General features: G+C 33.4%; 1 protein-coding gene across 3 annotated transcripts in view; it reads left to right on the top strand.

Annotated features, from left to right (window-relative positions):
• The window catches only part of TNPO1 (transportin 1), a 61314-nt gene extending 44666 nt beyond the window's left edge, over nucleotides 1-16648 (top strand). The window contains exons 15-23 of one of the 3 annotated variants that reach the window (XM_035309393.1): nucleotides 55-213; nucleotides 305-392; nucleotides 1405-1503; nucleotides 1704-1799; nucleotides 4610-4685; nucleotides 5476-5575; nucleotides 7031-7105; nucleotides 9787-9929; nucleotides 11140-16648. In XM_035309393.1, coding sequence (XP_035165284.1) covers nucleotides 55-213; nucleotides 305-392; nucleotides 1405-1503; nucleotides 1704-1799; nucleotides 4610-4685; nucleotides 5476-5575; nucleotides 7031-7105; nucleotides 9787-9894 — 801 coding nt within the window. In that variant the 3' untranslated portion in view covers nucleotides 9895-9929; nucleotides 11140-16648. Of the gene's footprint in view, nucleotides 1-54; nucleotides 214-304; nucleotides 393-1404; nucleotides 1504-1703; nucleotides 1800-4609; nucleotides 4686-4761; nucleotides 4835-5475; nucleotides 5576-7030; nucleotides 7106-9786; nucleotides 9930-11139 lie in introns of those variants that run through there. The other 2 variants (XR_004746035.1, XM_035309394.1) reach the window with 2 other exon arrangements.
• The last annotated feature ends 233 nt before the right edge of the window (nucleotides 16649-16881 follow it).

Here is a 16881-nt window from a genome sequence, read left to right as displayed (position 1 = left end):
TACCCTTGAGAAAATGTAATACTCATTCTGAAAATGCATGTTTATTTGTGGCAGTTGCACAATGCTCAACCAGACCAATATGAGGCTCCAGATAAAGACTTCATGATTGTGGCTCTTGATTTACTTAGTGGTTTAGCTGAAGGACTGGGAGGCAACATTGAACAGCTAGTGGCCCGCAGCAATATCCTGACACTAATGTACCAATGCATGCAGGTGAGATGAGAAACCTGTTTAATCTAAGGATTTTCTTTAAGAGAATCAAAAGCACTTCTAGAATTATATCTCTTTTTCTTTTCCTCTTTAGGATAAAATGCCTGAGGTACGGCAGAGTTCTTTTGCATTGTTAGGTGATCTGACAAAGGCATGTTTTCAGCATGTTAAGCCTTGCATCGGTATGTTTCTTTTGCATATTAAAGTTAGCTTGTTTACAGACTGATAAGAAACTCATTTATCTGTTATTAAGTTCCTTTTTTTTGTGGCTTGCCTTGTTATGGTGTTGTAAATTTTCATTTTCCTTTTATCAGCAAGGGGCTGTAGTCTTTTCTCCTTCAAACTTTGTGTTTAAAAGATGTGTTCTTTTGTAGACAGGGTAGAAGTTCATTTTGGTGCTTGATTTTTTTGTAATGTAAAAGCTGCTTGTTCTGCGAGAATACAGAAAAATAGATAAACTTTAATTAGAACAATTGATATATTTGATAAATCACTGAATTAGTAGCTTTCATATTTTTTATTAGAATCTGTAGTTACATTAGAATTATAATTATAGAAATGGGAAAATGTAGCTAAACGGTAGAGATTGGATTTGGTGGTTTTTGTTGTTCTGTTTTTAAATTTCAGTAGGAACATAGCATCAGTTACATACTGACACAGTAATTGTCTCATCACTCAGATGCTCTTGAGATACATTGACAAATGTATGTTTTGATAGGCTTGGAATGTAATTTTTAATTGGCAGGTGTTATAACAATAGATGTGATTTACTTCTAAGCATTTTTTGTTAGCACAGCTGTATTAATAACTATCCAAGAGATTCAAGGGCTGTTCAACAATGTTATTAAACTACAAGTACTTGTTGGGTTGTTTTTGTCTTCTGCCCTCATACCCAGCTAAAGGAAGGGAAGAAAAAAGTTTTATAGAGTTGCATAAAACGTAAAGCCTATTAAAAGCATTTTAGAATCATAGTTTGAAAAGATTTACATTGATCTACTTAGGTTCCAAAATCCATATTAATCTGATACATAGCAGAAATACAACTCTTATTAATTCATGTGTAATACTTTCCATGTATTTAAGTAGGCTCATATTATTTTATTTTTTAATGTTATTTCTCTGCAGTATTATAATTCTGGGACAAGATGATTGTGTTGTGTGATGAGATTTCTTTAAAAATGTTGTTCTTTCTAGCTGATTTCATGCCCATCTTGGGAACCAACCTAAACCCTGAATTCATTTCTGTGTGTAACAATGCCACCTGGGCAATTGGGGAAATCTCCATCCAGATGGGTAAGATTTTTTTTTAATTTTTGCATATTTAACATTGTTTGCCTGTTTTGGTTTTGTTTATTTTTAATGATACTTTCATGTTAAAACTTTAAATTGATTTTGGGATCCTTGTCCTTGCTTGTAAATTCAATGTATCAAATCTATATAGATTATATAGTAATGGTCATTTTCTTCTGAATGTTTGTATTTGACTATTTCAGGTATAGAGATGCAGCCTTATATTCCAATGGTGTTGCACCAGCTTGTAGAAATAATAAACAGACCCAACACACCAAAGACGTTGTTAGAGAACACAGGTACCCAGAAACTCAACCATTTGTGGTGAAGGGAATTACAGTTTTGGTTTGTTTTTTTTTTTAGTTCTAAAAATTGCATAGAGGAAACACACCAGAACTGATTACATTGCTATGTATTTGGCTTTTATAAACAAAAGCAACTCTATTTTGCAGAAGCTCTTACAAGTCTCAGCCTTGCAGCAAACCATCTATCATATATCTAGATTCTGGAAAGTTCACCTCTATAAGAGTTAGTCTATTTATTTGTCCTCTGTTTGAATTTGAAATATTCTTCCAATTTTATTTACTGCTTATTTTTATCATATTTAATAGGTGACACTGAAGACTTTACCCTGATTTAAATATATACACAGAATACATACGTAAAAGGACATGCATATATATCCTTAGTTTTGAAACAAATATAATTGGCATATAGATAACAAATAACCAATTTTTTGAATTTTCAAAAAAGAAGTACTTTTTTAAGAAGTGCTTTTATTGAATTGTGATATCACAAAGATCTAGATCTGTGACGGCAACTATACTGCCAACATAAAATAAATCTTGTACAATTTCTAAAACCTGGTCACAATTAAAAAACAAAAACAAAACTAAAATTGGCATGTCTGTTCTGGCCAACAGCTTTGCCTTCCAAATTGGGAACAGTCACCAAACTGAACAAGAATTTCTGAGGCTTGTTTCTTTTGCATTTATAGAGGGCACGTTCTGGTATGAAAAGCACCTTCCATACTTGAGCAGAAATTAGTTACAAATTTGATAGGTTTCTTATTTACTAACTGAGAATCTTTCCATTTTTTTCATATTTGAAAACTAATTATCCTGTAAGAAAATGATAGTTTAGTCATTATAACATGACATGATTGAAAATGATGAAAATTCATTTGATGTGAAGTATGAGGTAAATTGGAGATTCTCCATGTATTTTCCTCCAGTATTCTCTAAGCGTAAAAACTGCAGTTTACCTCCCCCCCTCCCACCAACCCTAATTTAGTATGGAAGGTGAACATGAAAGAAAACTACCTAGTTGTCTAGCATATTATAGATAATGTTTTTTGAAATAATTTTTGAGCAAATACCTACTTGTTTTGAAATAGAACATGGAATAGTATAGCAGTATAAATTCCTTCTCACCCAACCCCTAGCCCCCCTTTCTCTTCACTAATGGATGTGTAATACCTGTAACTGATAGGCATCCAATACTTAAATTTTTGCTTCTGTCACTCTTAGAGCATTTTTGGAAGCATCCAAACACTGACATTTTCTTTATTCTCTTAATAGTTACTTTAAATGTGGATGCGTAACTGCAAATAAATGTTGAGTGTGGTGTACTTATTATAAGTTTGTTGTGGGATATTGTGCTGCATGCCACTGGTATGTGCAAAAATATTACTATTTTCTGTGTTAAGTTGCTGTTTAATGATCTATGAGAACATTTCTATGGAAACATATGACTACATTAAGTAAAAGTAATAGCATTGAAAATAAGTACGTGTGGAAAAACTTGAGCTTTGTCAGAAATTGCTATTTCCTACTATAGCTGTGAGAACTTAGGGGTAAAACCTATATTTTCATTTGAAACAAGCAGTTCAAATAAAATTTAGTAAGTTAGATCTCCTGAAAATTGTAGACATTGTATGTTGAAATTGAGTAATATCAAGGAAGAATAGTACATTACAAGTGAGCTGCAGCTTTCATGGAATAAGTACGTTTCAAACTACTACTATATCCTACACCAAACTTTTATTGGAGAAAGCATCATCTGCTTTATTGCATGTTTCATGAAACTGTTCACAAATGCCTGTTTAATTAGAGTGTTGCATAGTATGTCCCTTGAACATAGGTTTCCTTTCTCTGCTTCATATAAATCTGCTGGATTTTAGTATTATTCATGTATTTTGCTTCAAGTAATCCTGATACATTATTCCCCACCCTCTTCTTTTTCTAAAGATTAATCTTTTGTAAGTTGAGCAAACACCACTAAAACACATTTGAATAATAATATTTTATTCAGTCTGTCCCTCAAAAAAGGACCAAACCACCAAATCATCTCAAGAAGCAATTTTGATTTTCATGTGTCCCTATGCCTTTGTAACATGTTTCAGATTCTTATATGACTTTTATGAGGAAGCCTGTTGTGAAAAAGAGAAAATGGGATTAAAGAATTAACACTGTGCAGTTAGTTGCTGTGACTTAGCAATCACTTTTAAATTCCCTATAAGATTATTTAGAAAACAAATATTTGGTACTCTTTAAGAACTTTATCACCTATTTAGTGCTTGTATGTAGACAACAGTATATTTAATGTAACCGTACTTGTAAATGCATCCTTACATGTGTATCAAAATCTTGAATTCTAAATATTGAAAATATAAATGTTAAGAGTACTTAATACTAAAACTGAAAATGGTTAATTCTTTTTGATTAAGGGAACCTTTAATAGCACATTTTATTAAAAACTCAAGTGCATGATAGGTAAATTTAACATATGAGAGAACTCAGAAGAGGGCAGAATGATTATTTACATCAGATAGCTTATGGATTTTAAATTGTGTTTTTGGTGTTCTCTCATTTACTTCTTTAATTTTTCTTTTACCCTGGAGAGTATACCATATATGTTGCTGCCTCTTAGTAAGGGGGTGGTAATAAACAGCACTGGTGAAATCTTATGTTTATTATCATACACAGATTCTGTTGGTTTCTGTTTCTGAGTTATTTGTTGTTTTTTCTTTATTTTTTCTCCTCCCCCCTCATTTGCTCATGTCTTGGTTGGCGTTTGGTGGTGTATAACCGTGATTGCGTTACCTTAGCAATAACAATTGGTCGTCTTGGTTACGTTTGTCCTCAAGAGGTGGCCCCCATGCTACAGCAGTTTATAAGACCCTGGTGTGTATTATTCAATCTTTTTTTTTAATTCATTTTTCTTCACTCTCTTTCTTTCTTCTTTCTATCTCACTTTTAGATATATTTTCAGTTGGTTACAAAATCTCAATCCTTAATCATTGCCAACCATGTGACTAATCTTGTCCTATCAGGTTTGTGAGTTTTTAGTAGCGCCGTCATGTATTTTTTATGTTGTGGCTAACGACTAATTTATGCATGGGATAAGATTGTCACATGCTTGCTGTGTTAAAGCTTGACTATGAAAGAGCATTTTAAAATCCACCAGAATGATAATACAATGCATGCAAATACTGTAAAATTTAAACCGTGCATTACTTTACTTAAAAAAAAAATACCAGTCTGAGGCTTGAAATGCTGTAAGGAATATATGTTTATAGACTTGTTACGTATAAAATAGCTTGCTTGCTGCTGTAAAAGTTAAATAACTGTTCTGTAAGTGGTATCTGACATAATTCATACTGTGATGGTATTATATGTTCTGCTTCTAATAATGATAGTTCCTATAAATACTTCAGTTATATGTTCCTTTTGTATTTAATGGAATACAGGTCACACTTTGTATATAGTGAAACAGTAGAACAAAATTCTGGAAATGATACATAATGGGAATATGCTAGTAAACACTGCAACAGGTATTTTTCTAACTGTTCAAAACAGTGTTTTATGTCATTTTATCAGTGTGACTTATTCCATCAAATACTGTCATCTAGTTCTGACTTGATTGAATGAAGGAGTGATAAAATTAGCTAAGATTTGCTCTCCAACTTACTAGGTGCACCTCTCTGCGAAACATAAGAGACAATGAGGAAAAGGATTCAGCATTCCGTGGGATATGTACCATGATCTCAGTCAACCCCAGTGGAGTAGTCCAAGTAAGATGCATGAATAGATCTTTATTAGTTTTTTGTTCAGTTTTGTTTTGTTGTTTTTTTTACTCGGGAAATTTAGTGAAAGCTGAATATGGAATATTAAAACATTTTGATGTTGATTCACTGCAGAGCATGATGTAGCTTTCCTTTGAAGTCATGGAGGCCAAAATGTTTACATTGCAGTGATAAGCACTGATAATACTTCAGGACTTCTTCAGTAATTATCATCTGTGGAAAGGAGTTGAAGAGCAGAGGTGTTAAATTCATCTTTTGTCTAAAATGAATTTGTAAATAATGAACTTTGATTTAAAATATTGTAATACTTGTCATGTATTTTGTGGTGAGGATCTGTATACAAATATAAGACAAAATCCAATGCATTAAAACCTATTTTTCAGATGCAATCTGGACAGTTAAAAAGAAAAAGAAATGAACAAAAATAATAAACACCTCTTCATTCTTAAAGCTAGGGTAGGGAAGATTCTGTCAGAACTTGGATTATATTTCATAAATAGTCAATGTGACGAGGAAGATGCTCTTTAAAATAAATGATACATGTCAAGAATAGAAGTGACTTGCTTTTTAGTCTCCACAGCTCCAAAGTAAAGCTATACCAATGTAATATTTTGTGAGAGGAAAATCAAGGTGAATTTTCCTCTCCACTGCCTGGAATCCTTCTCCTTGAAATACATGAATTGAGCCTCTGTCTTGGTTTGAAATTTTCAGTTGATTTCACTTAAGCCTTATTCCGTTCTTATTCCCCTCTTCTGCTGTCCATTTTTTCTTTCAAACAACTGCAGGGGAAATTAAGGACTTTTCTCATTATCCTATCTCTTTTCTGTAGCTGTTAGCTTTGTTTCCTATCCATAAAAAATGAACATTGTCAAATTAATGATTACAGACTGGTGTTTTAATAGAGTAGTAAGAGATCACAGCAAATGAATTTGCATGACAGCAAATGAATTATGTGCAGGGATTATGAGGTGTATTGATTTTGAACATGTATGATAAGCATTCTGTGTGCCCCAGAAATAACTTCTGGCTCTGCTTAAAGAAATAAAATAGCTTTTCTCCAATTGAAGATTTGATCGAAAGTTGTGAGTGTGATCTGGAGTTTGTTGCTTGTTTTTTTAAGATGACCAATTCTTAAACTTGGTATGTGAACTGAAAGAGTTAAAGTTAGCCAATTGTATTTGTTGTTGCTGTTGTTTGTTACTGTGGCTTTATTTAATCAAAAACCTGATGAAACAAAGCTTTTCATAGTCAGCCATTTCTATTTCTGTACACTGAGGCATAGAATAATTTACCAGAATTAACTGGAAAATAAGTACATGAAAACAAAATCAACTCTTGAGTTAGGATTAAAGACCCCTGCATAGTTCATAGAAAGAGCATCAAGCGTTGTTTTCAGACCTATAAATTGAGGTTTCTAACCTATGTGATTGTTTAATCTTATAGGACTTTATTTTTTTTTGTGATGCTGTTGCATCGTGGGTTAGCCCAAAAGATGATCTCCGAGACATGTTCTGTAAGGTAATGTTCTTAGTATAATAGTGTATCCTAATTATGATTGTTTTGGGTCCTCTGTTTCCTTCTTGTTTCTATTTCCACTGTCGTCACTTCCTATGTTTGTGGTCATGGAAGCTTCTTTGCAAAGTCGTAAGTTTCAGACAAAACGTCAAAATAATCTGAAGGTTTTTTGACCTATATTTTCTTAGATGCCTATATTTAGGCATCTTAGATGCCTTTGACCTATATTTTCTTAGTCTAACATTCAGACTATTACAAACTTTTTTATAATGGTGCTGAGAAGTTCACTTGGGATTTTAGTTGAAAGCATGATCATCCTCAGAGAGGTTATCATAACGCCATGCTACTACGATTTGACTGTATTTTGAAGAACAGGATTATCTATACCCACATGTGTCATCTCTGTTCTAGAAAATGAGATCTGTCTGGTTCAAGACTTTTTTTTTGCCATGAAAAAGACAACTTTTTTTCAGAAATATCTAGAAAATTGCAAATGGAAAATATTATTTTCCTTCTGCTGAAGGCTTCTTGGATGAGCGAATCTTCAAGAAATTAATGTGCAGTGATACCTAAGAATAAATTCTTTAGACACTTTGTTTAGGAATATAAGCAAAAGAACTATCTGCCTTTTATAAAATATGAAGAGGGAAAAAAAGAGACATTTATTATATGTCCTAGGTTAAAAAATAAAGCAACAGAAAACCTCTTCTATTTCAGATTCATGAATATATGCTGTTACTGTTCAGTAACAAGTCTTTTTTCATATGCTGTAAAGTGGTATCTCTGTTTTTAGGAAGAATACATGACATAGGTTCACAATATTCTTTTTAAAGCTAAAATAGACTATATTTCTAAGTATGTATTAAGATCACTTTCTGTAAAATTCTGTAATTTTAAGTGTCAATATCAGAACAGAAGCTAGAGTTTTTGAATCCCATCATGAGGAGCAAAGACAGAAATCTTACTGTACTAGATAACTAGTCTCCTTTGAAGAAATTTTGGGTTCAGGAAATGCATTGTTGTACGTATTCTAGTGTCGGTAGAAGGAAACAAATTCTTAAAAGCTTAAAAGAAGTCCAGGATGCTGTCTGTCTGTGATGATAGTCCAAAACAGTTTTAGTGCATGTTTCTGCACTGGTCCTTCTGTACTGAATACTCATTTCAGTACATTAAGCTTCACTGTCCTGGATTCTTCCCAAGATAAGTCATGTAGGATCTAATGCATCCAAACTAGATGCAGCAGTTCTTGGCCATTTTACATAAGAACATACTTGCTTTTTTCAGCGTTATTCTTTTGTCTTTCTTCATGCAAGAAAGGAGACAAGTTTTCATCAAGTGATGGCATACAAATTTTCAGACAACTTCCTCGTTGGAATATGTCCTTTTGCCAGCTGAAAAAATTACTGTCTTTTAGGAACATTGGTGAAAAAAAAAAAGCTTTTTTTTTTTTAGCCCCCTGAGGTCTTTTGCTAGTGGATTGTACAGTGTGTAGTTTTCAGGCTGGATATCAGGAAAAGGTTCTTTACCCAGAGAGTGGTCAGGCACTGGGACAGGCTCCCCAGGGCAGTGGTCACGGCACCGAGCCTGCTGGAGTTAAGAAGCATTTGGACAATGCTCTAAGACACAGTCTTTTTGTGTGTCATACCTGAACATCCTTGGATATTTTTTTTCTTTGTTACTTCCTGGTAGCTGGCTGATCTGACTTGCTTGGGCTAGGAATAGAGAGGTGAGCGTGATTGTGGAAGGTGTCTTTCTAGGTGAAAAGTAGTAAAATAATTATGATGTAATTATTGCTACATCCTGTTTAAGGGCACCTTTCCTTGAGAACGTTTTGTTGGGGGTGAACTCAGCACTATGAGCTTTAACATTTTTCTATGAGGATATTTTTGTGATCATCTGTTCCACAATTCAGTTCCCTTGAGTTTAAAAAAAGGGAAAACAAAAACATTTAGTCTCTCTGCAATTTTTCTTTTGAGGAGGAGCCATTTCATCCTGCTTTTTCTTAGATTTGCCTGCTGTTTTCACATCAAGAATACAGAGACCTTTTTGATAGTACCACTTAGTTTTCAGTTGATTTATTATATTGAAAGATCCAGACTGTAACCAGTAGCTTTTTTGATTCTTATGCTCACTTTTAACTGCTGTGGGTCCATGTTTTAATGCAAAAAGACTTTAAGAACTTCATTTTTAGTAGCAGTTGTCTACAGGTTCTGAGGAAAAAGCGCAGCTTTAATAGGATGCTTTTGTAATTGTGCTAGAAATTGGCAGGCATTCATTCTGTCAAGTGTTGTCTGTGATACTGGCTCAACTTTTCTTCCAGAACCCATAACACGTTTAAAAATGAAATATGAATGCAGTAATCACAACATACAACCTCGAGTTAGGTCATTTCAGAATACTAAATATTTTGTTAATTGACAGACATCGTAAGTCACCTTACTTGGTAGTTAAATATTAATATCAGTTTGTGGGTAGCTAGATTCTGTATGTCTCAACTGAATTTGTTTTCTTTTTATGAAAGCCTTATTCATTTCCTTTGTTTAACACTTAAATTGGAGAATTTAGATAGACAGATGAACAATTCAACAGATTGTAGGTTATTGCATATATTACTAGTAAATAATAATCATGTATCTATTGTTTGGTGACTGTTTTTACTTTCGATTCCCCCCCATCACTTGTAGATTCTTCATGGATTTAAAAATCAAGTTGGGGATGAGAATTGGAGGCGTTTCTCTGACCAGTTTCCTCTTCCCTTAAAAGAGCGCCTTGCAGCTTACTATGGAGTTTAACCTCATGCACTGTAGCTGCAGTCCCATAATTAGAGGTAAGCATATGAATCTTCTAGATAGAGCTGTATAGCAGACTTCATCCATATTTGCATTATTTGAAACATGATTAATTGACTAGATTAAAGGTTTTTCTTCCTATAAGAAGAGGAAAAAAGGCAGTGATGGTGTACCTAAATGCCAGTAGTGTAGATGTAGCAAAAACTTTCTTACTCTACTCTTTACTTTTTACAGAGAGAGTAAGTGTACAATATGCACAGTAGTGTATCAATGTAAGATTGGAGGGGTAGGTGTAACAAAGTGCCTGTTCAGGTTTAATGAAGTGATGAGTGTGATCCTCAAGGCATCATACTAAAGACACAAGGCTCCCTGTGCATCTTATGAATTAGGAGATAGCAAATGTAGTTCAAGCTGAATATTTCTCTCAGATAGGAAAGCAAGTTTAAGACGCTTTAGCTATGAGAAGTCCAGTAGATTCCTGGCTACATACTACATGGTCTTCGCATTGAGTTAAGGATATGCTAATCTGCAGCTATAGACCTTTACTTTTTGGGGAAGTTAATGTGTTTTGTTTTTCTGATACTCCATTTTATACACCAATTCAGAATTGTTGGAGTTCTGTCTCAGAGTTGTCAGCTTCATTAAAGAACAATGACTGTGCATTCTGTGACAGTTATACCTATGACAGTTACACCACCTTGCTTTGTATGCTGCCTGTGAAGACTGTATTAAAGCAAAGTACACGTGTATAAAGTAGTGCGATACTGCCAAGAGTCTTCATAAAGAAGAATCCAAAGTGGGGAAAAAAGCTCAATTATTCTTAGTTAGTGTTGAGGATACAGTATGATTATCTTGTTTAATCCACATAAAAGTGAAATTGTTATATTAGCAAAGGTATGTTTAATAATCTTTCTCAAAATTGTAACTACCTCATAATTTTGTACTAAAAGGGCAAAATCTTGTTAGAATATACAGGACTGCTTTCACCTAAAATCTAAGCTTGGCTTACAATAATAGAACTGTCAGTGTAGCTTTAAAGCATTCATTGCTGTCATGAATACTAATCTTCCCTGTTATAAACAGGCTCATTTCTTAAACAGACTTATAAAAGGAAAGTCTTTGCACAAATTCTGTTAAGTTTAGGTTGGCATCTACTGTTTAAAAAAAAAAAAAAAAAAGTTTATCTACAGGTCTGTCACTTCAGTTTAAAAGTAAGGTTTAACTATACCTCTATCTTTTCTTTTATAGGTCCTTCAGTCTGGGAGACTATGAGGGAGCCTCTGCACCCAGGGAAAATGTTACCCTTTACTGGGGGGAAGGGTGAACCAGTAGGGAATACAGTACAATCCCAACCCTACTGGGAGGGGCGGGAGGGAGGTGTTGCCGTCACTGTATTAAGTCGATGTTGGGAAATGTTTTAACATCTGGAGCCTTTGTGGGTGGAAATATGTCTCCTATTACAACTCTGCACTGGATGTGAAGAAGAAAAAAAAGAATCTATTCATAAAACAGCACATTCTGGAATATTGTGGGGAATTGTACCAAAATAGGAACCATATAATTGAACCATGGGGATACGTAAAGAGGAAAACTATTTTGCGCACAATAAAGGAAACCTAAGAATGGGGGTCACAAACAGTAAAAGGCTTTCTTTTTTAATGTTTTTTTTTTTTTTTTTTTTTTTAAGTAAGGGTTTTCTACATTATTACATCCTGCTTGATGGGATTCCTAAGTATTTGCATGTTAATGAAGAACTACACAAATGAAGTTAGTACAGTTAAAATGCAGCTTGTGTCTGTATTAGGAACAGGCACTTGCAGTGTATGATACAGAAACCCCATCATAAATTAATAAAGGATAACTTGGACAAAATGAAGCAACCTGCAAGCTGCCAAATGAGTCACTCCTTTCATTTTGGGGTAAGGGGAGGGACAATTCAAAGGAGAGATTGATTGACATCTTAATTTTTACGTTAAAAAGAATTTAAAGTAGTGGATATGATTTGATTATTGTACTTCATTAGATTTAATTTCTAGAGTAAGGCATTATTCTTAACGTGCAGTTTAAGGTTCAGGCATGTGTTCTGGCTCATAGTGATCAGAAGTAATTTAAATTAGTGGGAAAGTAGCATGCTTGCATCACATAGAGTGAAATTGGTATACATTTACCTATGTTGCGCCAGTTTTGTGTTGCAGTTTACCAATTCAGTATAGCCCTGCATTTAAAATTCCTTTTCTAAGATTCTGTGGTTTTTATTTTTGTTAAGAATATAGATATAAAGTACTGTAGTTAACAATTAGGCCTTGAAATACCTTTTTAGGATCTGTTAAGAATAAGATTGATATTGTATTGTGTGTAACCTGCACAATGTGGAAAGCTGATATAGCTGTGCAAAATACTTGCCTCTGTGCTGTCAGTGTGATGTGCTTTCTGCATGGTTATATACTAGTGATTTTATCAGACTCTCTAAAAATGAGTTACATGGTAAGACCCGTTAAAGGCTGCATAAATGTTAGTTGGCACGTAAAGACAATTGTAGAAGTTGATGACATGATTGCTATATTTGTGTTTATTCCCACTCAACATATTACCTTCTATGCTTTCTTTTTGTTCAAAGCATGATCTTAAAGAGATGTTTAAGTTAATGGATGTAATGCAGGGTATCTACACTGTATCGGCGCATGTTGGTGGCCCTTTGTGATGTAGTTAAATGCACAAGGGTGCAAGTTTAAAGCTACAGAGTGAAAGTTGGTTTGGATCCTCTTCATTTCATTTGTTTAGCTTTTCTGTTGTGTTTTTTTCTCTACTTACATGTATTCCTGTGAATAAATCCTTGTTAAGTTAACCCTTTACTTTTCCTTCCATGTGTATTTTCTTATGTACTGTGAATGTGAAATCCTAACTGGTACACTTGATCTTGTGTCCATCTGAAAGTGGCAAGTCTTTATTAATTTAGATTGCCTAAAGAGTATCCCATGATGATAAAGGAAAATGGAGAGATTTTTAACTCTGCTGGCCAGAGGTGAAGCCACACCTTTCCATTTTTCAAGTGCTGCATAATTAATCCGCAAAACAAATTTAAGCCATAACAGCCTTTTTATAGATTTAGTTTCTCACCTTTGCATTGCAGAATGGATACTGGATAACAGTTTTTTGTTTTTTTGTTTTATTCTTTTGTTTGTTCGTTTTTAAGAACTTGCTCTTCTTTGCATGGTTCTGTTCTTTGAGTGTTGGATGATTTAGCCATTGCACTGAAGTTTGAGCTGTGTGAGTGTGAACTTATAAATGATGTTCAAAGATTAATTTTTTTTTTAATGCATGATAGCATGCACATTTTACGTTGTCCCCGACTCCTCCCTCTCTTCCCCTTTTTTTAATTTGGCTTTGCAAATTTAAATGGATTATGCCTGAAAAATAGTTTGGACAAGTACTGTATGAAGTACACTCAGCAATGCTAGTACATTGTATTTATATGATTTTTTCAAAATTGCATGTGATAACTTGCTTTCAAATTACATTGCTTTGGTAGCAAATACGAATTCCTTCTGAACTAATAACTGAACTAAATTAGAAATAGCTTTAGTCGCTAAAAACACTTAATCGGAAGAAGAAGAAAAAAACTTTAAAATTTAGCAAGGGTAGGATATTTTTTAGACCCAAACTTGCTTTAATTTCGAGTGTGTTCAAGCATTAGGTAAGAATTTCAGAGAAATTTCATTTAAAACTTTTTAACATAGAATACCTACCTAAATGAAACATAGCATTATGGCTAGAATCCAAGTTTAGTTAGACTTCTTAAATTTCAGAAAGTCCCTTTAACCAAATAAAACCACACCACCTCATCACAGATTGATTACCTTAGGATGCCACTTTTGTACGTTCATATTTTAATAGGTATTAACACAGATGTGAATTGGTCTGGTATAACAGCAAGTGAAGAAATTAAAATAAGGCAGACATAAACATTACTGACAAAGTAGTCTTTTTGTACGAGTAAATTCTTTCATTGTCTATTTTAAAGCAAATAAACCCGATTCCTAATGCATAATATAGTGCAGAAATTTGCAGAAGCCATTTAGGGCACAATGTGAGGTAAGAAAAGTTGTGAATCAACATTAACAGTTACAATACAATTATTGCATCATGGGATATATAAAAAAAGCATCTTAATTCTTGTGGTGTGGTCTTGACAGTTTTTGAATGTTGACTGAATGTTTATACTGGTAGAATTGTGAGTTTGTCTTTGTTACATTCCAGTGTTTCTGCCTCTTGGCATGCTGAAAGCACGGCTTACTTCATTTGCTCCTTACACACTGAATAAAGTGCTGTTAGTGTGCTAAACTACAGAAATAGCCGCTGCTAAGTAATGGTGTAGATTTTCTACTTGAATATTTTTGTTGTAGGAACCTCAGGAGGTCAGTGTTTACTGTTTTTATATATGCCTTTCTCCTGTTTTGAGTTTCCCTTTTTTGAAGGATTCTGAGAGTGAACAAAAGCTGCTGATCAACCTAAGTTGGTAACAGAAAGTGTATTTAAAATCCTTAGAAATGCATCTTTTTTGGCAGTTCTAAATTGCTGTTAAATTAGTCTTAAGTGAAGTTCAATACTAAACTTGTTTCATTACACATTCAGGAAACAGCTCTTTTCATTTAGGGAAAAAAAAATAATAATAATAATAGTTCATTATTTTAACCAGTGCAAGCAAAAATAATCAATTTTGTAATTTTTTTCCAAAGCTTGATTATTTTCTAAATCAGTGAATATGTATATATTTAAATTGTAATGAGCTAATTCTTACGCTTTAGTTTATTGCTCCTTAATGCTTATACTCAGAAGATCACTTTTAGGAGAATGGGTTTAAAATTTATAATCATTATAATTTTTAAAAGTTATGAGGTAGCATAAATTTTGTAACTAACAATATTGGTACACACTGTGATTATTATTTTTTTTGTTGTTAGGACTTTTATGTTAACATCGATCTTACTTAATCTGCATATATTGTATAATAGTAAAATGTATATTTTAAAACTTGGAGTGGCTTTCCTCAAGTGAAACTCATTGCTACTTAGAAATATTCAAATACTAGCTTTATCTCAGGTGAATACTCTTGTACCCTTTTTGTTCAGAACACATGCTTATGAAAATGTGTCTTAATTATATCAGTTCATGTATTTCATGGTAGGCAGCTCCTCTGTCTTGAACTTACTCTAAATTAACCTTCTACTGTGGGACAATAATGACTTTTGCTTCACCTATTTTATTCATATTGAATGTATTAATAGATAAAGGTGCAAAAACATTCTTCCCTTGAGGAGAATGCATCCATTTTCAAACAACTTAAATATTTGTTGAAAAATGCTTTAAATGCAACATTGTATTGGAAATCTTCTGTTTCAGATTTTGTCAAGGAAAGAAGTTGCAACTTAACACTAATTGCTTCAGTACTTTCATGGGGATGATAGATGCAAAAAGCTTCTCTATAGGGTCTAAAGAGTAACTTTTTATCTTAGATAAAGGTTAAGCTCTACAGTGAAATGACTGCTGTAAATTAAAAATAAATAAATAAATAAATAAAGAACTTGCAGTTATCTCACATAGATGCTGATGTAGTTTGCATACATATTTGTTACGTATTAGATAAGTATTTCCAGTAACCTCATCTTGAGTAAATGAAGCTTGATCAGTAGCTGTGTATTTCACTCACCTATGCATTCTCCAGATGACTTGCATCCATCAGTCTACTAGCTATTCTTCTCCAATAGAAGCTGTTTTTTTTCTTTTTCTTTCTTCTTCTTTGTCTGCCACTGATGCTTGCTCTTTGCACTTAATGGTTGGAGCAAGCCAGTTTTAGGTTATTTTAAATGGGGAAACTCTGAGGTGAGTACTCTTGTTGCTTGCCTTATGGTATATATTCTGCTAAAATAATAAGGATACTTACTCACTTGAATGTATTTATGTGAGGGAAGTTAAAATGGCTCTATAAAAGATGTATCCCAGTGTGGTGTTAACAGTATACGTCTTAGTAAGCCAAATCCACATCTCTAAGAATTCAGCACTTATAGTATCATTTTTTGATAAGCAAGTTCTATTGTGCTACTTTCACCTTAGGTATCTGTTTACTTACTTTGGGTGAGAAACAAAACTGAGAAGGCCTGGATGAACTTTATGGGGATTGTGATTATTTAAAAAGATTAGTACGAGCACGTTTATTTGGCTCTTGAAGTCTCTAGTGTAGTATCTTTTTTTTTTTTTTTTTTTTTTTTTTATGGGAAGAGATAGGTAGATACATTTGTATGCTGTCTGACTTGCTAATACTAAACACTTCCAGAATTTTAAATTGATTGCAGTACATAAAATAGTTTAAAGTGAAAGATGACTAGATCTTTCTGCTGACAACTTAGGTTGTATGAGTTTTGCTTGAAAGCTTTAAATCTGATGTTTCTGTATCTGCCACAATGTTGGAATGTTTCCTTCAAACATATCCTCCTGCAACCTCTCAAACTGTACTAAATTGAGTGATTATTTCTTGAAGTCTGCCTATGTGCTAACAGAACTTCATTTTAAATAGAATATGGTTTTAATTTTTGATAAGCTGCTGAATTTTAAAGAGTTTTTGGGGCCACCAAATATTTTGGATCATGCAGAGAATATATATTGTACTGTAGTAATTTTGTATTTACATTTGTATGATGTGACATAATAGATGTGAATGTTAATCACTGCTTGACTATGTTAATAAAGTTGTTTAAATATAGATGTTGCATTCTAATTTTTAATGAAAAAAATGAAAAATTCTAGTTTCATTCATGGTTTTCCTGAGCAATTAGTGCACTCTTCTGGTTACCACAAGTAAGTTCTGAAGTCTTTTCAAGAATAAGGAGGGTTTTCATTTATTTCAAAGAAAATGATCTTTGGCTAAGTTCAGGTCTATTCAATTTAAATGCTTCATGCCGCCTGGGGGCAGATCGATGTAGACATAAGAGGTTT

Source organism: Oxyura jamaicensis, chromosome Z (assembly GCF_011077185.1).
Source record: "Oxyura jamaicensis isolate SHBP4307 breed ruddy duck chromosome Z, BPBGC_Ojam_1.0, whole genome shotgun sequence".
In the NCBI taxonomy this organism is placed as follows: domain Eukaryota; kingdom Metazoa; phylum Chordata; class Aves; order Anseriformes; family Anatidae; genus Oxyura; species Oxyura jamaicensis.
The sequence above is the reverse complement of the archived record's forward strand: the minus strand, read 5'-3'. Positions and strand labels throughout refer to the sequence as shown.